This window comes from Mus musculus, chromosome 1, assembly GCF_000001635.26.
Source record: "Mus musculus strain C57BL/6J chromosome 1, GRCm38.p6 C57BL/6J".
Lineage (NCBI taxonomy): Eukaryota > Metazoa > Chordata > Mammalia > Rodentia > Muridae > Mus > Mus musculus.
Genome location: NC_000067.6, coordinates 75,039,563 through 75,055,556, shown reverse-complemented (window position 1 = coordinate 75,055,556; position 15,994 = coordinate 75,039,563). Strand labels below are relative to the sequence as shown.

At 43.5% G+C, this 15,994-nt stretch overlaps 1 protein-coding gene across 1 annotated transcript in view; it reads left to right on the top strand.

Annotated features, from left to right (window-relative positions):
• Nhej1 (non-homologous end joining factor 1) overlaps nucleotides 1-15,994 on the top strand; it is a gene marked incomplete in the record, with an annotated part of 157,881 nt that overhangs the window by 69,670 nt on the left and 72,217 nt on the right. Inside the window, 5 exon segments of the mRNA NM_029342.4 lie at nucleotides 770-781; nucleotides 6,850-6,851; nucleotides 6,854-6,870; nucleotides 8,904-9,056; nucleotides 10,190-10,248. Of these exon segments, the coding sequence (NP_083618.3) occupies nucleotides 770-781; nucleotides 6,850-6,851; nucleotides 6,854-6,870; nucleotides 8,904-9,056; nucleotides 10,190-10,248 (243 nt within the window).

Below are 15,994 nucleotides of genomic sequence, written 5' to 3'. Positions count from 1 at the left end.
CTAGTTCTTCACTGGTAAGTGCAGTTTAGATATGAGGTACTGGTGGGGATCCAAGCTACTTCTGGTAAAGATCTGGGTGCCTTGTATTTCTTGTAAACCTTGTTTGAAATTCTTTTCTAATAATAATAATAATGATCACCATCATCATCTCCCCGACTGTACAGGAAGCTAAGGAGATTCTTGACTGATACAGTCTTGTTTTGCAAAGGGAGCAGGGTTTGGATCTGCATACTTTATTTGGTGACTTCATCCAATATTATTATTTTAATAACAGGGTCTCAAGTATGCCAGGCTATGCTAGAATGACCTTATCCTTTTACCTGAGTGTTAGGATTACAGATACACCACCCTGCTCAGTTTGTGCAGTAGTGGAGGGCTGAACCCAGGGCTTTGTGCTGGGCAAGCACTCTATCAACTGGAGTCTATCCCTGGCTTTTCTTGATTTTTTTTTTTTTTTTGAGACAGGATTTTAGTGTAGCCCTGACAGAGATCTGCCTGCTCTGCCTTTGGAAAATGTTGTCACCATGCACACTTTTCTTGATTTTCTTTTAAGAGTTATATTATAAAGCTTTTGGACTTGAAGCAATCCTCCTGTGTCAACTTCCAACTGGTCTATGTAGCAAGTTCTAGGACAGCAAAAGTTATATAATAGTAAGACCCTGTCTCAGAAAAACAAAAAAGCCAACCAAGGAACCAAAAAGCAAGTTTTGAAATTGAAAGCTGGGCATGACTATACATATCTGTAATCATAGCACTAGGGAGATAGAGACAGGAGGGCCATGAGTTCAAAGCCATCCTCAGCTACATAGTGAGTTTGAGTGTGGCTTGGGCTACATGATACTCTGTCTCAAAAACCAATGAATTGCTAAGTATGGTGATAACTGACTTTAGTCCCAGCACTGAGGAGGCAGAGGCAGACTGATCACAAGGCCAGCCTGGTAAACAGAGAATTCCAGGAAAAAAAAAGAAGAAAAAGAAAAGAAAGGCTGACTTTGACTTTGGATTTAGTATGTTTGGTTTCAATCCCATCTAGCCCAGTAGTGGTAGCCCACACCTCTAATCTCTGTGAGTTTGAGGCCAGCCTGGTCTACAGAGTGAAATCCAGGACAACCAGAGTTTTACACAAAGGAACCCTGTCTTCAGAAAAACAAATAAAAGCCTAAACAACAACAACAAAAACCAAACTTAAACTAGAAGCCTCAAATTTCCTCCAAATATCCACTGTAGCTGATGGGAATGGAGTAAGGGGACACTGTCAGTTTGGAGAATAATTCATGCGTGTGCATGTGCGTGTGCAAGAATGTTAGAGTATGTGGAGAGGCCAGACGTCAACATCAGGTGTCCCTCGCCTCCTCCCCAGGATCTCTTTGTGTGGCTGTCCTGGAACTCACTACGTAGACCACGCTGGAGTTAAAGGCATGCACCACCACTGCCCGGGTGTCTTCGGTAGTGACTTCTCTACATTGTTTTGTGAGACAGAGTCTTACAAAACCTGGAGCTCGTTCATTTGGCTGGACTGGCTGGCCACCAAGCCCCAGAAATACTCCTGTCTGCCTCACTAATGTAGGAAAGCAGGTGCTTATCACTTTTTATGTGGGTGCTGGAGCCTCAAACTCAGGTCCTCATGATTGTGTAACAAACACTTTACTGACTAAACTATTTCTCCTGCCTCCCAATTTTTAAAAGTCATTCTTTTCTATAGATATTTACTTAGGAATAAGAGAAAACAGCCTGGAGATGGTGGCGCACGCCTTTAACCCCAGCTCTTGGGAAGCAGAGGCAGGTGGATCTCTGAGTTCAAGGCCAGCCTGCTCTACAGAGCTAGTTCCTAAAAGCCAAGGGTACACAGAGAAACTGTTTTAAGGAAAAAAAAAAAAGAAAGAATGATGGAAATATAGCCAGGTACATGACTGTAATTTCAGTACTTGTAGGTTGAGGCAGGGAGAGCACAAGTTTGGGGGTAGCTTAGGCTATATGGTGAGTTCTGGGCCAGACAGAGCTCCACAGTGAGACCCAGTATCACAGAACAAGGAACAAGTCTCCCAGCTTCCTTTTCCCACATAGATCTGCTCACACATTTCTTCTCAAAGGCTTGGTTGGTTTTAGTTTTACTTTATTTTATGTATATGGGTGTTTTGCCTGCGTATGTGTCTATGCACCCCATGTGTGCCTGGTGCCTGCAGAGGCTAGAAGAGGTCATCAGACCCCCTGGACCTGGAGCTCCGGATGGTTGTGAGGTGCCATGTGGGTATTTGGAAATTGAATGCACCCAGTTCCTCTGAAGAGCAAATGTTGCTCATAACTGCTGAGCCACCTCTCCAGCCCCGCTGTCTTAGTTTCCAAGAAATAACCCAAGAACTTAAGAAAATTATAGGATATTCACAATATATATTTAAAAAGGAACAAATTTTCATAATCAACAAATACTATTTGTTGTATTCAGTAGCACTCAGTGATCAGTGTTCTGCAAGAAATGTGGGGCTCAGGTTGGCCGCAGAACAATCTGCAAACGTATTTTCTAGTTCCCACTTCAAGATATAGTGTTCCTGAAGTACTGTAGGCAGTGTGATCATTTGGCATCAGTGATCACATTGTGATGCTTACACACATCCACTATGGGGAACAAAGAACTGGCTTGTTTTTAAATACTTTATTTGTAATTATGTGTATTTCTATGTGGGAGTTTGTATACAGGGGAGGCAGATGTTGGATCTCTTGGGCCTGGAGTAACAGGTGCTGTAACTCTCAAACCAAATTGGGTGCTGACACCCAAATTTGTGTCCTGTGGCAGAGCTGTCTCTCCAGCCCAGCAAAGGACTTCTTGAGAGACTGTTTACTGGTGTTTATTTATTTATGTATTTTTGTCTGGAACTTTGCAAAGCTGCACTTGAGTGCTGGAGTTGATCATTCATCACAGGTTTGTTTGTGGTTCTGGGGATCAAACCCAGGACCTCACGCTTCATAGGCATGCGCTCTACCATGGAGCTATACCCCAACTAAGGATGGGCTCTACTGTTGCCAAGGCAACTGACCACATCAGTTTTCCAAGTAGTGGTGACTATAGGTGTGCCTTATTGTGACCGATTTTTATGAAGAAATTGCCAAGGCCCATCCACAGGTCCTGCTGGGTAGTAAGCAACAATTTGTTGACTTTAATTGAATTTCTTGTGAAACCTTCCATCCTACTTTAGATGGAAGATTTTTTATTTTTCACCATCATTTAAAACCTGTGATTTTTTCCGTAGGTGACAGCAGAGGGCACTGTTTCCTCAGTGATGCTTGTTCTGGTATCTCACCATTTGGACCGCCTTTGAGAATTCCTAGCAATAGCCAGTCTCTTCATGTATTAGATAGTCCTACAAATTCAGAACAGTGTGAAAGTTGTGGGGACATAGCTTTCCTGAAGGTTAACGGGCTCTAGTATTTTCCTCTTTCAAAAGTACAGAGTAAAAGTACAGGGGGTATAGCTCAGTGTTGGGGCACTTGTTTAGCTTGGGCCAGGATCAGCCCCAGCTCTGGGGTGGAGGGCAATAAACAACACTTGAACAATGATAAAAGTGTTGAAGGAAAAGGAAAGGAGAAGCTAATCCTTTAGTGCAGTCTTCCAGCTAAGGAGCTGCTGTCCTGGGAAAGAAGCTTCAGTGTTTGGAGGAGGAGGAGGTTTGGTCGGCTATGGGAGACATGTGATATACAGACCCAAAGTGGATGCTGACATGCAAACTCAGGTCCTCTGGACGAGCTGTCTCTCCAGACCAGCAAAGGACTTCTTGAGAACTAGATAGAACAATTGGTTAACAAGTATATCTTAAGTTCAGATTAAGTTCTTATCATTAAACGGAGAAGACTTATCCCAGGGGAACCCCGGGGCTGCAGGGAAGGAGCTAGAGCTGGTAGACACTATCAGGGCTGTAGGCGGCCACTATTTCAGGCGGGTCTGTGAGGTCATGCGGTTGGAAGCTTTGTTACTCATTCTTGTGAGAGTTTTCATTTACTTTTTTTTTGAATGGGTAATTCATGCCAAAGGCAAGCATTTCAAGCAGCACCTAAAGGTATACAGTCTAGGAAACAAGCAAGCAGGCTTTCTGTCTAGCGCTGTTTTCCTTCTAAAGCAATTACTGAGATCAACTTTCTGTTTATTCATCCCCCCACCCCCACATTGGTTTTTTTGTTTTTTTTTTGTTTTTTCCTGAGGTAGAGTCTTACATAGTGCAGGCCATCCTCACAATCATCCTGTAGCCGAGGACCTTTAAACCTCCTCCTCTGGCCTCCATCTCCCTAGTCCTGGGATTACAGGGGTGCGACCTGGTCCCCCGCATTTGAGATTGAGACAAGCACTCTCCACACCCTTGTAGGCACATCCTTGGCCATCTCTTCTTTTTTCCTTGATAGCATGTTACTCAGTAGCCCGGCTCAAGTTCGAAACCCATCTGCCTCATTTCCCACATGCTGAGATTACAAATATGAACCACTACACCTTGTTATTAACTCTGGGAACTTAAGAGTTCTTAATTCTCTGTAGGAATTGTGAAATATATAAGGCTTTGGGTGTCTGCTTCATGATTCTGCATCTGTCTGCACTTGTGACAGCTTTTTCTTCATTGCTCCTTGTTTCCTATTGTCTGTTCTTTCCAGTGTCTAATATAACTCTTTTCCTGCCTTTTTGTTCGTGTTTAAATGTTTTTGTTAGACTTATTTATTTTATTTTATGTGTATGAGTATTTTGCCTGCCTATATGTATGTGCATCACATGCATGCCTGGTGCCTAAAGAGGCCAGAAGGGCATCAGATTTCCTGGAGTTACAGATGGTTGTGAGCCACCATGTGAGTGCTGGGGTCTAAACCTGGGTCTTCTGCAAGAGCAGCCAGTTCTCTGAAGCACTGAGTCATCTCTCCTGCCTCTGTGCTTGTGAGACTAAGTTTCACTGTGTGGCTCAGATTGTCCTCAAACTTGTGATCTTCCTGCTCCTGCCTCCCTTTTTGCTGAGGTTACAGGTATGCATCTAATATAATTCTTGATATTTTTGTATTTTCACTTTGAGATTTGTCACCCCTTTGGTTGTTTATGTTTCCCAGGGGTCACATCCCCAAGTTTCTTTTTCTTTTTTTCTTTTATTTTTTAAAGATTTATTTATTATATGTAAGTACACTGTAGCTGTCCTCAGACACTCCAGAAGAGGGCGTCAGATCTTGTTACAGATGGTTGTGAGCCACCATGTGGTTGCTGGGATTTGAACTCCAGACCTTCGGAAGAGCAGTCGGGTGCTCTTACCCACTGAGCCATCTCACCAGCCCCCAAGTTTCTTAGTAGTAGGAAGAACACAAGTTTTGGAACAAGCAGACAAATTCACAATCAACCCTACTACCTTTAGATTATTCAGAATATTACCTTGAATTAGTACAGACTTTTTTATGACTCAGCTTCTCCATCTGTCAAATATAAGACAGCTCTGCACTTAGGGTTAAAGACGTGGACATGAGCAGCATCACTGTAGGATTGTGGTGGGGCGGGGGAGACAATGGCCAACATGCCCTTCCTTCATCCAAGGCCGAGCTCATGTGAGATGCTGGCAGAGCTGACCCCGGGAGCCAGTCTCCTGATCCCCATTCTATGATGGTTTAACTGGAATGTCTGATAGGATGTGATATCTAGGCCAGCTCCCTCCTGCCTGGGGCTCTTAAGTGTTCTATAGGAAGCCAGAGGCTTTAGGGGTGGAATTAGAGGTGTCCCCCTTCTAGGGAAGAGTGGCAACCTCTGTTGTACCCATCACAGTTCCTGGCCTATCATGGAGCTCTTCAAAAGCAGATGCCTCAGAGCTCATTCCCAGTGGGTTCAGGCTGCATTGGCTTGTGATGGAATGTCTTCATATTTTGCTTTCCTTGAATGAAAGGGGTGTCGCTGACCTAAAGCACTGTACAGTTTGTTGTTGTTGTTGTGCCTTTGGAGGTACACTGATCTTTCCATATGGCTGTGTGTCTTTTATTTCTTATTTGTATACTAGTCTTTTTATGGTCATTAATACATATTTTGGGGACTTCTAACCAGCATTCATCTAAGCTTGAAAACAGAAAAAGGCTCTCAGGCCTAGGAGAAATCATTTTTAATGTTCATGTAGTTATGAAATTAATTATAGCTCAGGAATTCAGAGTGGTGTGAAATTATTTGAGAAGTTGAACTACCTCCTGATTAGAAACTCCTTTTTGTATATAGATATTGAAGTCCAATAGATCATGCAGTTGCCTGAGGCCAGTATCCTATTTCAATAGACATGGCATTGGTTAAGAACTATTCCTCACCATGTTTCATGATGTTATATTTAGTACCTCAAAGGTGGTACCCCTCCCCCACAGCCCACCATGGTGAGAGACTGGTTATTAACATTAGGAGTTTCTGTTATTTGAGGGGTGCCACCAAATGGCCACTGTGGCTGCTTGGTTAGCAATGATAATTATTTTCAGTTCAATCCACCAAACCTCTGTTGGCTTGCATACAATTATTCAACTGTTTTTCTAATCTACCTTGACCAGGACCAAACTTATCAAAACTATTTTTAGAGCATAGAGTTTTAATCACTGTATTGAGTTAATTATTATGTGTGTGCATGAGCGTATAATGTGCATGTGGAGATTGGATGACAACTTGAAGGAATCAGTTCTTCTACCACATGGGTCTGGAGGACTGAACTCAGGTCACCAAGCTTGGCAGCTTGCTGAGCTATCTCACAGGTCAGGAGTTCTGAGCAATGCTTCTTGGAGGCCTAAGTCCTTTCTGAGGCCTGGGATAGGACTCAGTACTAGGTTGGCATGTACCAGGTGACCAAAAATAAAGTTATCTACAACTAGACTTGACTCTGGCTTTCCACCCTGTGCCAGGACGCCTAGACTTTTTTTAGATTATGATACAAGAAGCTGCTGCCCTTATCTGCCCACCTATATCTCCACAGCTAGCCTTTTTTCTTTCCTGACATAGAAAAGTCTTTTCCTTAGAATCTGAGCTGCACCACAAGCAGTGCTTTTAGTTGTCTTTAGAGACTTAATGGAAAGTGAGGACGCAGGTGCCTGGAGAATCATCCCCTGGGATTCTGACCAGGTGACTCTGCACAGCACCTCTGATGGCACACTTGTCACCTTTTCCTTATTTCAAGCCTGCCATGGGGTATCCTGTCTAAAGTACTCCCTTTTTAGATCTAGCCAGAGATGAGCATTCTATGGCCAGCAGGCTAAATCTGGCCTGCTGCCGGCTTTTGTAAAGTTATATTGGAGCATGGCCATCTCGTTTGTTTACATACTGTCTGTGGCTGCTTTCGCTTGCCACAACAGTGAAGTTGAGTGGTTGCAGCAGAGACTCTGTGGGCCACAAAGTGAGGATATTGATTATCTGCTCCCTGAGAAAGCTTGCTGGCCCCTGATCTAGGGGTCTCTTTTGCTCAGTGCCCTTGGTGCTGATGACAGCCTCTAGCCACAGGCACCTAGCCTCTAGACACCGTGCATAGGTGACTTATGTGACTCTATAGCTGTCTATCATTGTCTGCGTTCTCAGTGGAGCTGAGCTGTAACAAAGCTGTACCTGCATCCTTCTGTGTGGAGTGGGCTTAGTAACTGGCTGGCTTTGTTTTTTATTATTATTATTATTTTTTTTAAGATTTATTTATTTATTATATGTAAGTACACTGTAGCTGTCTTCAGACACTCCAGAAGAGGGAGTCAGATCTTGTTACGGATGGTTGTGAGCCACCATGTGGTTGCTGGGATTTGAACTCTGGACCTTCGGAAGAGCAGTCGGGTGCTCTAACCCACTGAGCCATCTCACCAGCCCTTTTTATTATTATTTTACAATAATTTTAAGTTCTGCTGTGTATTTTGAGAATAGGTTAAAACCCTGACCTCTTATCAGCCCTGAAATGGTTCTTAATAAATACCTAGATCGAGTTTGATGGCTTTCTGTCTTCTACTGTTTTTTGTTTTCTTTTTCTCCTGTTGGTGTACTGTTAAAGCCACATCCCTTTCATGAGGATTCCTTGGATCTTCTGCTCTTATCTCTGTTGAGAGTTGAGGTAGCACTTTCCTCTTCTCAACAAGACCACCCTTTTAGTTTTACTTAGTTATTTTTAATATTTTTTAATCTTTGTATATGTATGGGTATTTTGCCTGCATGTATGTTTCTGTACAATGTGTATGTATGGCCTATGGAAGCCAGGAGAGAATGCCTGGTCCTCTGATCTGGAGTTACAGACAGTTGTCAGTATCATGTTGGCTCTGCGAATAGAACCCATATCTTCAGGAAGAGCAGTCCATGTTCTTAACCACCAGTCTCTCCAGCCCCTATATCAGTGGTTCTCAACCTGTGGGTTGTGACCCCCTTTGGGGGTTGCATATAAGGTACCATGCATATCAGATATTTATTCTTTTGTTTATCCACATACCCTCAACCCTCCTCTTGAGAGCCTAGGGCTCTGCAGATGTGCATATCAGATATTTATATTAATAATGGTAGCATAACAGTTGATAACAGTAGCAAAATTGCAGTTATGAAGTAGCAATGAAATAATTTTATAGTCAGGGGGTCACCACAACATGAGGAACTGTATTAAAGGGTTGCAGCCTTAGAAAAGTGGAGAAATACTGTCCTATCTCTTTTTCTTTAAATCAGAACTGTATATTTTTCTGTCCATTTATATTCTTGTTTTATCCTTCCCATTCCATATCTGGACCACAAAGAAAATCTCTTGGCCTCTTTAATATGTAAATTTAATATTGTATTTGTGTTTATGTTCATGTACATGAATTGCTTGTCTATGAAATTATAAGTTCTGTGAAAATGTTTATTATTGAGTATGTTTCTTCTAGTAGCTCATGCAGTGTTTGGTAGTACCTTATGAGTACCTGTTGGTGGCTAATTGAGGGCTCTTCTTCATCAAAGGTCTCTCAGCATTTGATTCATCCTCTGATGGGTGTGAGCCTGGCACTGCAGAGTCATGTGAGGGAGCTAGCAGCATTGCTTCGGATGAAGGACCTTGAGATCCAGGCCTACCAGGAGAGTGGGGCTGTGCTGAGCCGAAGTAAGAGGGCATTCTCAGAGGAATGGGTGGGGAGTCCAAGAGTCTTAGAAAAGGGAAATATAATTTGTATTAGGGATATTTCTTGAGTTGGAGATGTGGATGAGTTGGTAGCGTGCTTGCTTAGCATACACCAACTTCTGGGTTTGAAACTTAGAACTCCATAAGTGGGAATGTTGACATAGCATATGATCACAGCTCAAGAGGTAGAGGCACTCAAGTAGAGGCAGGACATTATCCTTGGTGACACAGCAAGTTCAAAGCTAGCCTGGGGTGCATTAGACCTTGTTTCAAACAAAACAAAACCCCCAAACAATAAAATTTTCTCTTTCTAGTTAGAAACTCTTAACAGCTGGGGACTTTATACTAGATGTCCCTCTGTCTGCCTTACATACCTGGCTGGGGACTTTATACTAGATGTCCCCTCTGTCTGCCTTACATACCTGGCTGGGGACTTTATACTAGATGTCCCCTCTGTCTGCCTTACATACCTGGCTGGGGACTTTATACTAGATGTCCCTCTGTCTGCCTTACATACCTGGCTGGGGACTTTATACTAGATGTCCCCTCTGTCTGCCTTACATACCTGGCTGGGGACTTTATACTAGATGTCCCCTCTGTCTGCTTTACATACCTGGCTGGGGACTTTATACTAGATGTCCCCTCTGTCTGCCTTACATACCTGGCTGGGGACTTTATACTAGATGTCCCCTCTGTCTGCCTTACATACCTGGCTGGGGACTTTGTGGCCAGTAAAAGCCAAAACCAAGTCCAGACATGTCCTAGGCAGTGATGAAGAAAGACTTTGGAAAGGTGCCAACAACTCTTCAAAATCATACTCTCCAGAGCGGAGAAGCCCCTGTAACTCTAGTTTTAGAATAAAAGTTCTATGCAACCTTTGTGTTGTGACAGGGCAATCTTCTAGAGCAAATGCTGCGCTGCACATTGTTGCTAACTGTCCCCAGTCTTCTCCCTTTGTTTATCCACATTCCCTCAACCCTCCTCTTGAGGGCCTAGGGCTCTGTGGATGTCAGATCTCTGACTTCCTTCCCTAGAAGCCCCACTTCCTATCATCTGGTCAGTGTAAAGCTTATCCTTAGGCTCATGTTCCTTTCTCTATCTCTTCTTAATTACAGGTCGATTGAAGACAGAGCCATTTGAAGAAAATTCTTTCTTGGAACAGTTTATGGCAGAGGTAGGGTATTTGTTGTTTCCTTTCTCCTTCTATAAATTTGGGCAGAATGCCTGGGTGGCAACCTGCATTTTGGGCGTTAGGTGGCTTGTGTGGTTGGAAAGCCCTTTGCCTGAAAAAGTTGCTTGTGGAAAGTTTGATGAAGTTTGAGATGTGTGTAGAGAAGGTGGAGGAAAGAGTGAAGAAGGTGGAAGTGGGCTTTTCCTACTTAACATCTCTGCTAAGGTGCCATGTGGGTGTCCTTTAGAATTCTGCAGCCTTGGGAAGGTCAGTTGGCCAGTGTTCACTTCTGCTTGCTGAGATCTGGATTAGTAGAGGGTGGTCATTTGTTGTCTGGTGCCTTTAGCATCTAGCAATAGAGGAAGGTGTAAAAAGCTCAGGGCTACCATTTGGGGACTGTCTTGTGGGCATAGTAGGCTGTGGAAAATCACAGTGTTTATACAAAGGGACTGGCACAGGAATGAATGGGGAGTAGATAATTGTGGCCTGTCAGAAGCTTCTGCCTAGGTTTCCCTTCTAAGGATTGAGCTTTGCCAAAAGGAATATTCACTGGATGCCAAACAGTGGGAGTGTTAATAATAGTGACCTTTGATAATACCAGTCAATATTGGTCTTTCCCTTCTTGACTCTTCTGGAACTTGTTGGTTATGTGGGTAGTACCTTAGTATTGTTGCTCCATTTTAAAACTGTACATGTTAGTTACCCACACTACTACGTTAGGATAAAAGTAAGCAATGTCTTTATAATACTAGGTATGGATTGTTCATATTTCTGTCTTGCCATCTAGACTAATAGCAAGCTTTTTATGGACAGAGTCTATGTCTTATACTTTTTCTTGATGGGAAAGTTAGCATTTCCCCTGGGGGGCATAACGTGAGTGTGCTTGATTGAGAAGCCTCTGTTCTCCCTCTGAATGTTGGCTGAGCGCTCATATCCAGACTCTCTCACAGAAAAACTGAGCTGGCTGCTCTGTCCTTGCACTGGAAAACTAATGCTTTGCAGGAGGAGTCACACATGCAAAGTCTTGAGGCTTAGTAGGAGTTAGCTTAACAATGTTCTGTTTATTGTATGTACATGTGCACATGAGTGGGAACACACACATGGCACAGCTCTCAGGAGCTGGCTCTCCCTCTCCAGCGTGGTGTCCTGGGATTATGTGGCAAGTGCTTTTGTCCAATGAGCCATGTTGCTGGCCCCAGGTGTTAATCTTACGGGAGAAAAAGAGATAATATTAAACAGAATTTGTAAGAGATTCTCTAGGTCACTTTTTTCTCAGTGGCTTCTTCTCTCTATTAAGTTGAACATGGGGAGGTTAATGTAGTCCAGGGGAGGTTAATGATGTGTTAGTTCCCTGCCTCAGAGACTCAGGGAAGCAGTACAATGCTAATTCTGCTAATTCTCCTGCTTCACACCTGTCCAGCTTGGCTTCTACACATTTTACTCTATATGCTTTCTGTGTTAGCAATGTGGAATGTCTTTTAATTTTCCCAAGTGATACTTTCTTTTGCCTGTATCTTTGCATGCATTCTTCCCTTTGTCAAGAGTGACCAGTGCCTTCTCCTTATCCACCTTGATCCCTTCTATTCATCTTTTTAAGCAATAGCTGCAGATTCTTGGGAGACCTTTCTAGACCTTTCCTGTAAGGGTAATCCTTCCCTGCTACTAAAGTGCGTAGCTTAAATCTCTACTTTATGGCTCACTGTTTCTATGTCAGAGACACTGTGGCTCTCTTTTGTACTGACCTGTGGGCATGTCTGAGAGCAAGGACTAGACGAATGCATTTCTATATCCTTTACATGGAGGACAGTGGCTAGAAGTAGTAAGGTCTCAGGTTTTTGAATGACTATTTTGATACATTTGTGCAAAGGGGATCTTGTGAAAATTGTGGCAGTGTGTCCCATGGATACTGTATTGCTTATTAGAATTGTATTTGAGGATTCCTGTTATTCTCAAGGTTTATTTTTATAGCATGGAACAAATCACTTCCCTCAGAACAGCTATTATCTTACTTGTAAAACTGAAGGCTTATCATTTTAATGCTGTCATGGAAGAGAGAGCCCTGTAGAATGATATGAGAAAGGATGTAGAATCAGGTGCCACCCAAGAAAGGGTGGTGTGTGTGTGTGTGTGTGTGTGTGTGTGTGTGTGTGTGTGTGTGTGTGTGTGTGTCTGTGTGTGTCTGTGTGTGTCTGTGTGTGTGTGTGAAAATAAAAGCTGCCCAGGTAAGCACATTCCTGGGATTCCAGTTCTTGGGAAGCTAAGGTAAGGAGGATCAGGAGTTGGAGGCAGGTGTGGGCTATATTATTGTTATGGGTTTAAAGCCAGTTCTGGCTGCATAGTGAGAACTAATTGTTAAAAAAATAAGAAGGGCTGGAGAGATGGCTCAGCAGTTAAGAGCACTGACTGCTCTTCCAGTGGTCCTGAGTTCAAATCCTAGCAACCACTTGTTGGCTCACAACTATCTGTGTGTGAAAGTGTCTGATGCCCTCTTCTGATATGTGTGAAGACAGCTACAGTGTATTCATATACATTAAATAAATAAATAAATAAATAAATCTAAGAAAGAAAGAGAGAGAGAGAGAGAGAGAGAGAGAGAGAGAGAGAGAGAGAGAGAGATCAGATAGTTGGCTCAGTGGGTAAAAGCACTTGCTGTCACACCTGATGATCTGCATTCAAACCCAGGATTCACATGATTGTAGGAGAGTACCAACTCCTGCAAACTGTCCTGTGACACACACACACACACACACACACACACACACACACACACACACACACACAGAGAGTTAAAAAAAAAACAAATAAATTAAAAAATACCAGAAGGCTACAGCTTCCTGTCTTTCAAGTCTTTTTCTTTTTCTTTTTCTTTTTTTTTTAAACTTTGTGAGTCTTGGCTGTGTTCCACTCAGCTCTCAGAGGACCAGAATTATTAGAGCACTTGGTTCCAAAACATAGCACCTGAGTTAGGTGTGTGGCTCATGGCTATAACATCCTAGTCATAAGGAGGCTGAGGCAGGAAGATTACCATGAGCTTTAGGCCACCCTGGTCAGTGAGTACCAAGCAGCTTACATAGTAAGACTCTGTAAAACAAAATGTGGTGTGTGTGTGTGTGTGTGTCTGTATCTGTTTGTTGGTATGGGGTATGTGTGTCTGTGTGTTTGTATGGTGTGTGTGTGTGTGTCTCTCTGTGTGTCTGTGTTTGTATGGGGTGTATGTCTGTATGGTGTATGTGTGTATCTGTTTGTTTGTATGGGGGGGTATGTGTGTCTGTCTGTATGGTGTATGTCTGTCTGTCTGGTGTGTGTATGTGTGTGTGTGTGTCTGTGTGGTGTGTGTGTGTCTGTGGTGTGTGTGTGTGTCTATTTGTATGGGGTGTGTGCCTGTTTGTGTGGGGTATGTGTATATCTGTGTGTCTGTATGGGGTGTGTGTGTGTTTGTAGTGTAGTTCAGAGCACTTGTGGGAATCAGCCTTCTTCTACCATGTGTGTTCTGAGGATCAAGGCCATCAGGGTTGGTGGCCTTTTGCTCTCTGAGCTATCCCTCCAGTCTCAGATTTCTATTTTGAAGATAAGGAAACTGAGCTGCAGCAGTAAGTGGCTGAAGTCTGTATGCTCTGTTGAGGGGAGCTTGGGTAATGAGAATTCTTGGGACCTCTAGGGCGCCTGTACTATCTTCAGAATGTCTCATGTAGCTGCTAGAACTGAAAGGTTTGTACTGGGACTGTAGAGCTACAGTATCTTTTCAGTTACTATGCTTGCCTGGGGTCCTATAAACAGGACATAAAAGGGTCAGGAGGTCATCCAAGACTGGATTGAAAGGATGTGCCATCAAAATAAGCAACATGGAATAGAAAATAAACAAACCAGGGAGACAGTTGGGATGAACAGGCAAGGAGGCCAGGCCAGTGTCAGAGGGCCATGCGGTCAGTGCCTGGGGCTACTTCTATTCCCATTGGAAATCCTGCTAGGCAAGAGGCCATGGACACATACAGTACAGGGCCAGGAGGGCATAGAGAGTTCTAGGATGCTAAAGTTAGAGAAGATATTTAACCATTAGACAGGGGTACTTCCTCATATTTGATGTTTTTGCTTTACTTCTTCCCTTAAGAAACTCTGACTTAGCCAGGTGCACACCTTTAGTTAGCCCTAGTACTCAGGAGGTAGAAGAAGCAGGCAGATCTCTGCAAATTCAAGGCCAACCTGGTCTTCATGGCAAGTTCCAGGCCAGATAGGACTACATAGAGACCCTGTCTCAAACAAACAAAATACAATAAGATAAAGAACCTCTAACTTTTCATTTTCAGAGAACATATGGACACCAATTGCTAGTGACCCAACTAAGGGGGAAATTTGCTATGTAGAACAGCTTGATCTTGAACTCTTGGAGATCTACCTGCTTCTGCCTGACGTAACAGGGGCTGGGGCTAAAGTGCTGAGAGGCATCTTTAAGTGTGGGAGAGAAGCTGAGGAATTGGGGACTGTTACACATGGCAGGATAACTGTGTTACGGATGAGCACAGGCTGGTGAAGCCCCTTACAGCTGTTCTGTTGGAGGAGTTCCTTTCCCTGGCCCTGCCCATGCCTTTCTTTCCCCATCTGGTTGCTATCAGGCTGTGTGGCTGCTGGCGGGCTCTTTATTTATTTATCCCAGTGTAATAGGGTGAGGAGGGAGCTGGCCTGAGGTTGGCTTTCTGAGGCCATGCCACTGAGCCACAGGCGGTTAGCATGGGTGTGTGAGTCACTGGGGCTGCATGCTGCTCAAACCAGACTCGGACAGGCTCAGCGACAGCAGGCAGCCCAAAATAGAGCCCCGCCCTCTGCAGCTGGCAACCTCTGGCTAGGAATCAGCCCTTTACACCAAAACCTGGGCAACTGCACGTTGTTGGCTTTCTCTGGGTGGGGGCCCTTACAGAGATAGGGATTTTGTAGCTCTCTTCTCAGACATTACACAAGGATAGCCAACACATCAACATCTCCCGTTGCTGTACTTTGAATGTCTCGGGACACTTAGATAATCTCCTTGGTGTGATATACTAGCTAAGAAGTTTGATATTTGACATTGATCTGACTCAGTATCCTAAATGTAGCCGTAGCTGTAGTCTAGTTGCAGCATTCTAGAGCATTACTTGACATTAAAAAGCTACCCACTGCTGCTCTTCCTAAGCTTGAGTTTATGTCAGAAGCACTGGGTAGACCTGGGGAGACTCAGGAGCAACCTGAAAACTGCTCTCCTGTTACATGCATCTACAGGGGGTTTCCTTGTTTTCTCTGGATGGGTCTCCTTTTTTTAAAAAACAAAAACAAACAAACAAACAAACAAAAAAACAACAACCAAAAAACCTTGTGTCAGGAATGTTCATGGTACCCAGGATCAGATCCAAGATCTTATTTATTTTCCCTTCCTCTGGGTTGTCTCATTGAGAGCCTAGTCCCAACAGCACTGTAAACCACTGAGAGCTAGTTTTAGAGCACCATGTCATATAGACCCATGCTTTTTTTCTGCATCCTTGATATTTCCACATGGATATCTATCTTACTGGTAGGTATCAGTGCCTCTAATGCATGCTCCACATGAATTAGTTACTTCTTTCTTTAAACCCGTTCTTTATTTGTATTCTTTGCCTTGGTAGATTAAACCATCATCCATCGGTTCCCTAAACCAGAAACTGAGGTTTCACCTGCATTGCTGCTTTCTTCTTGGTTTTCATTTCCAATTATGACTCACCAACCACCATGGAGTCTGTTCTTT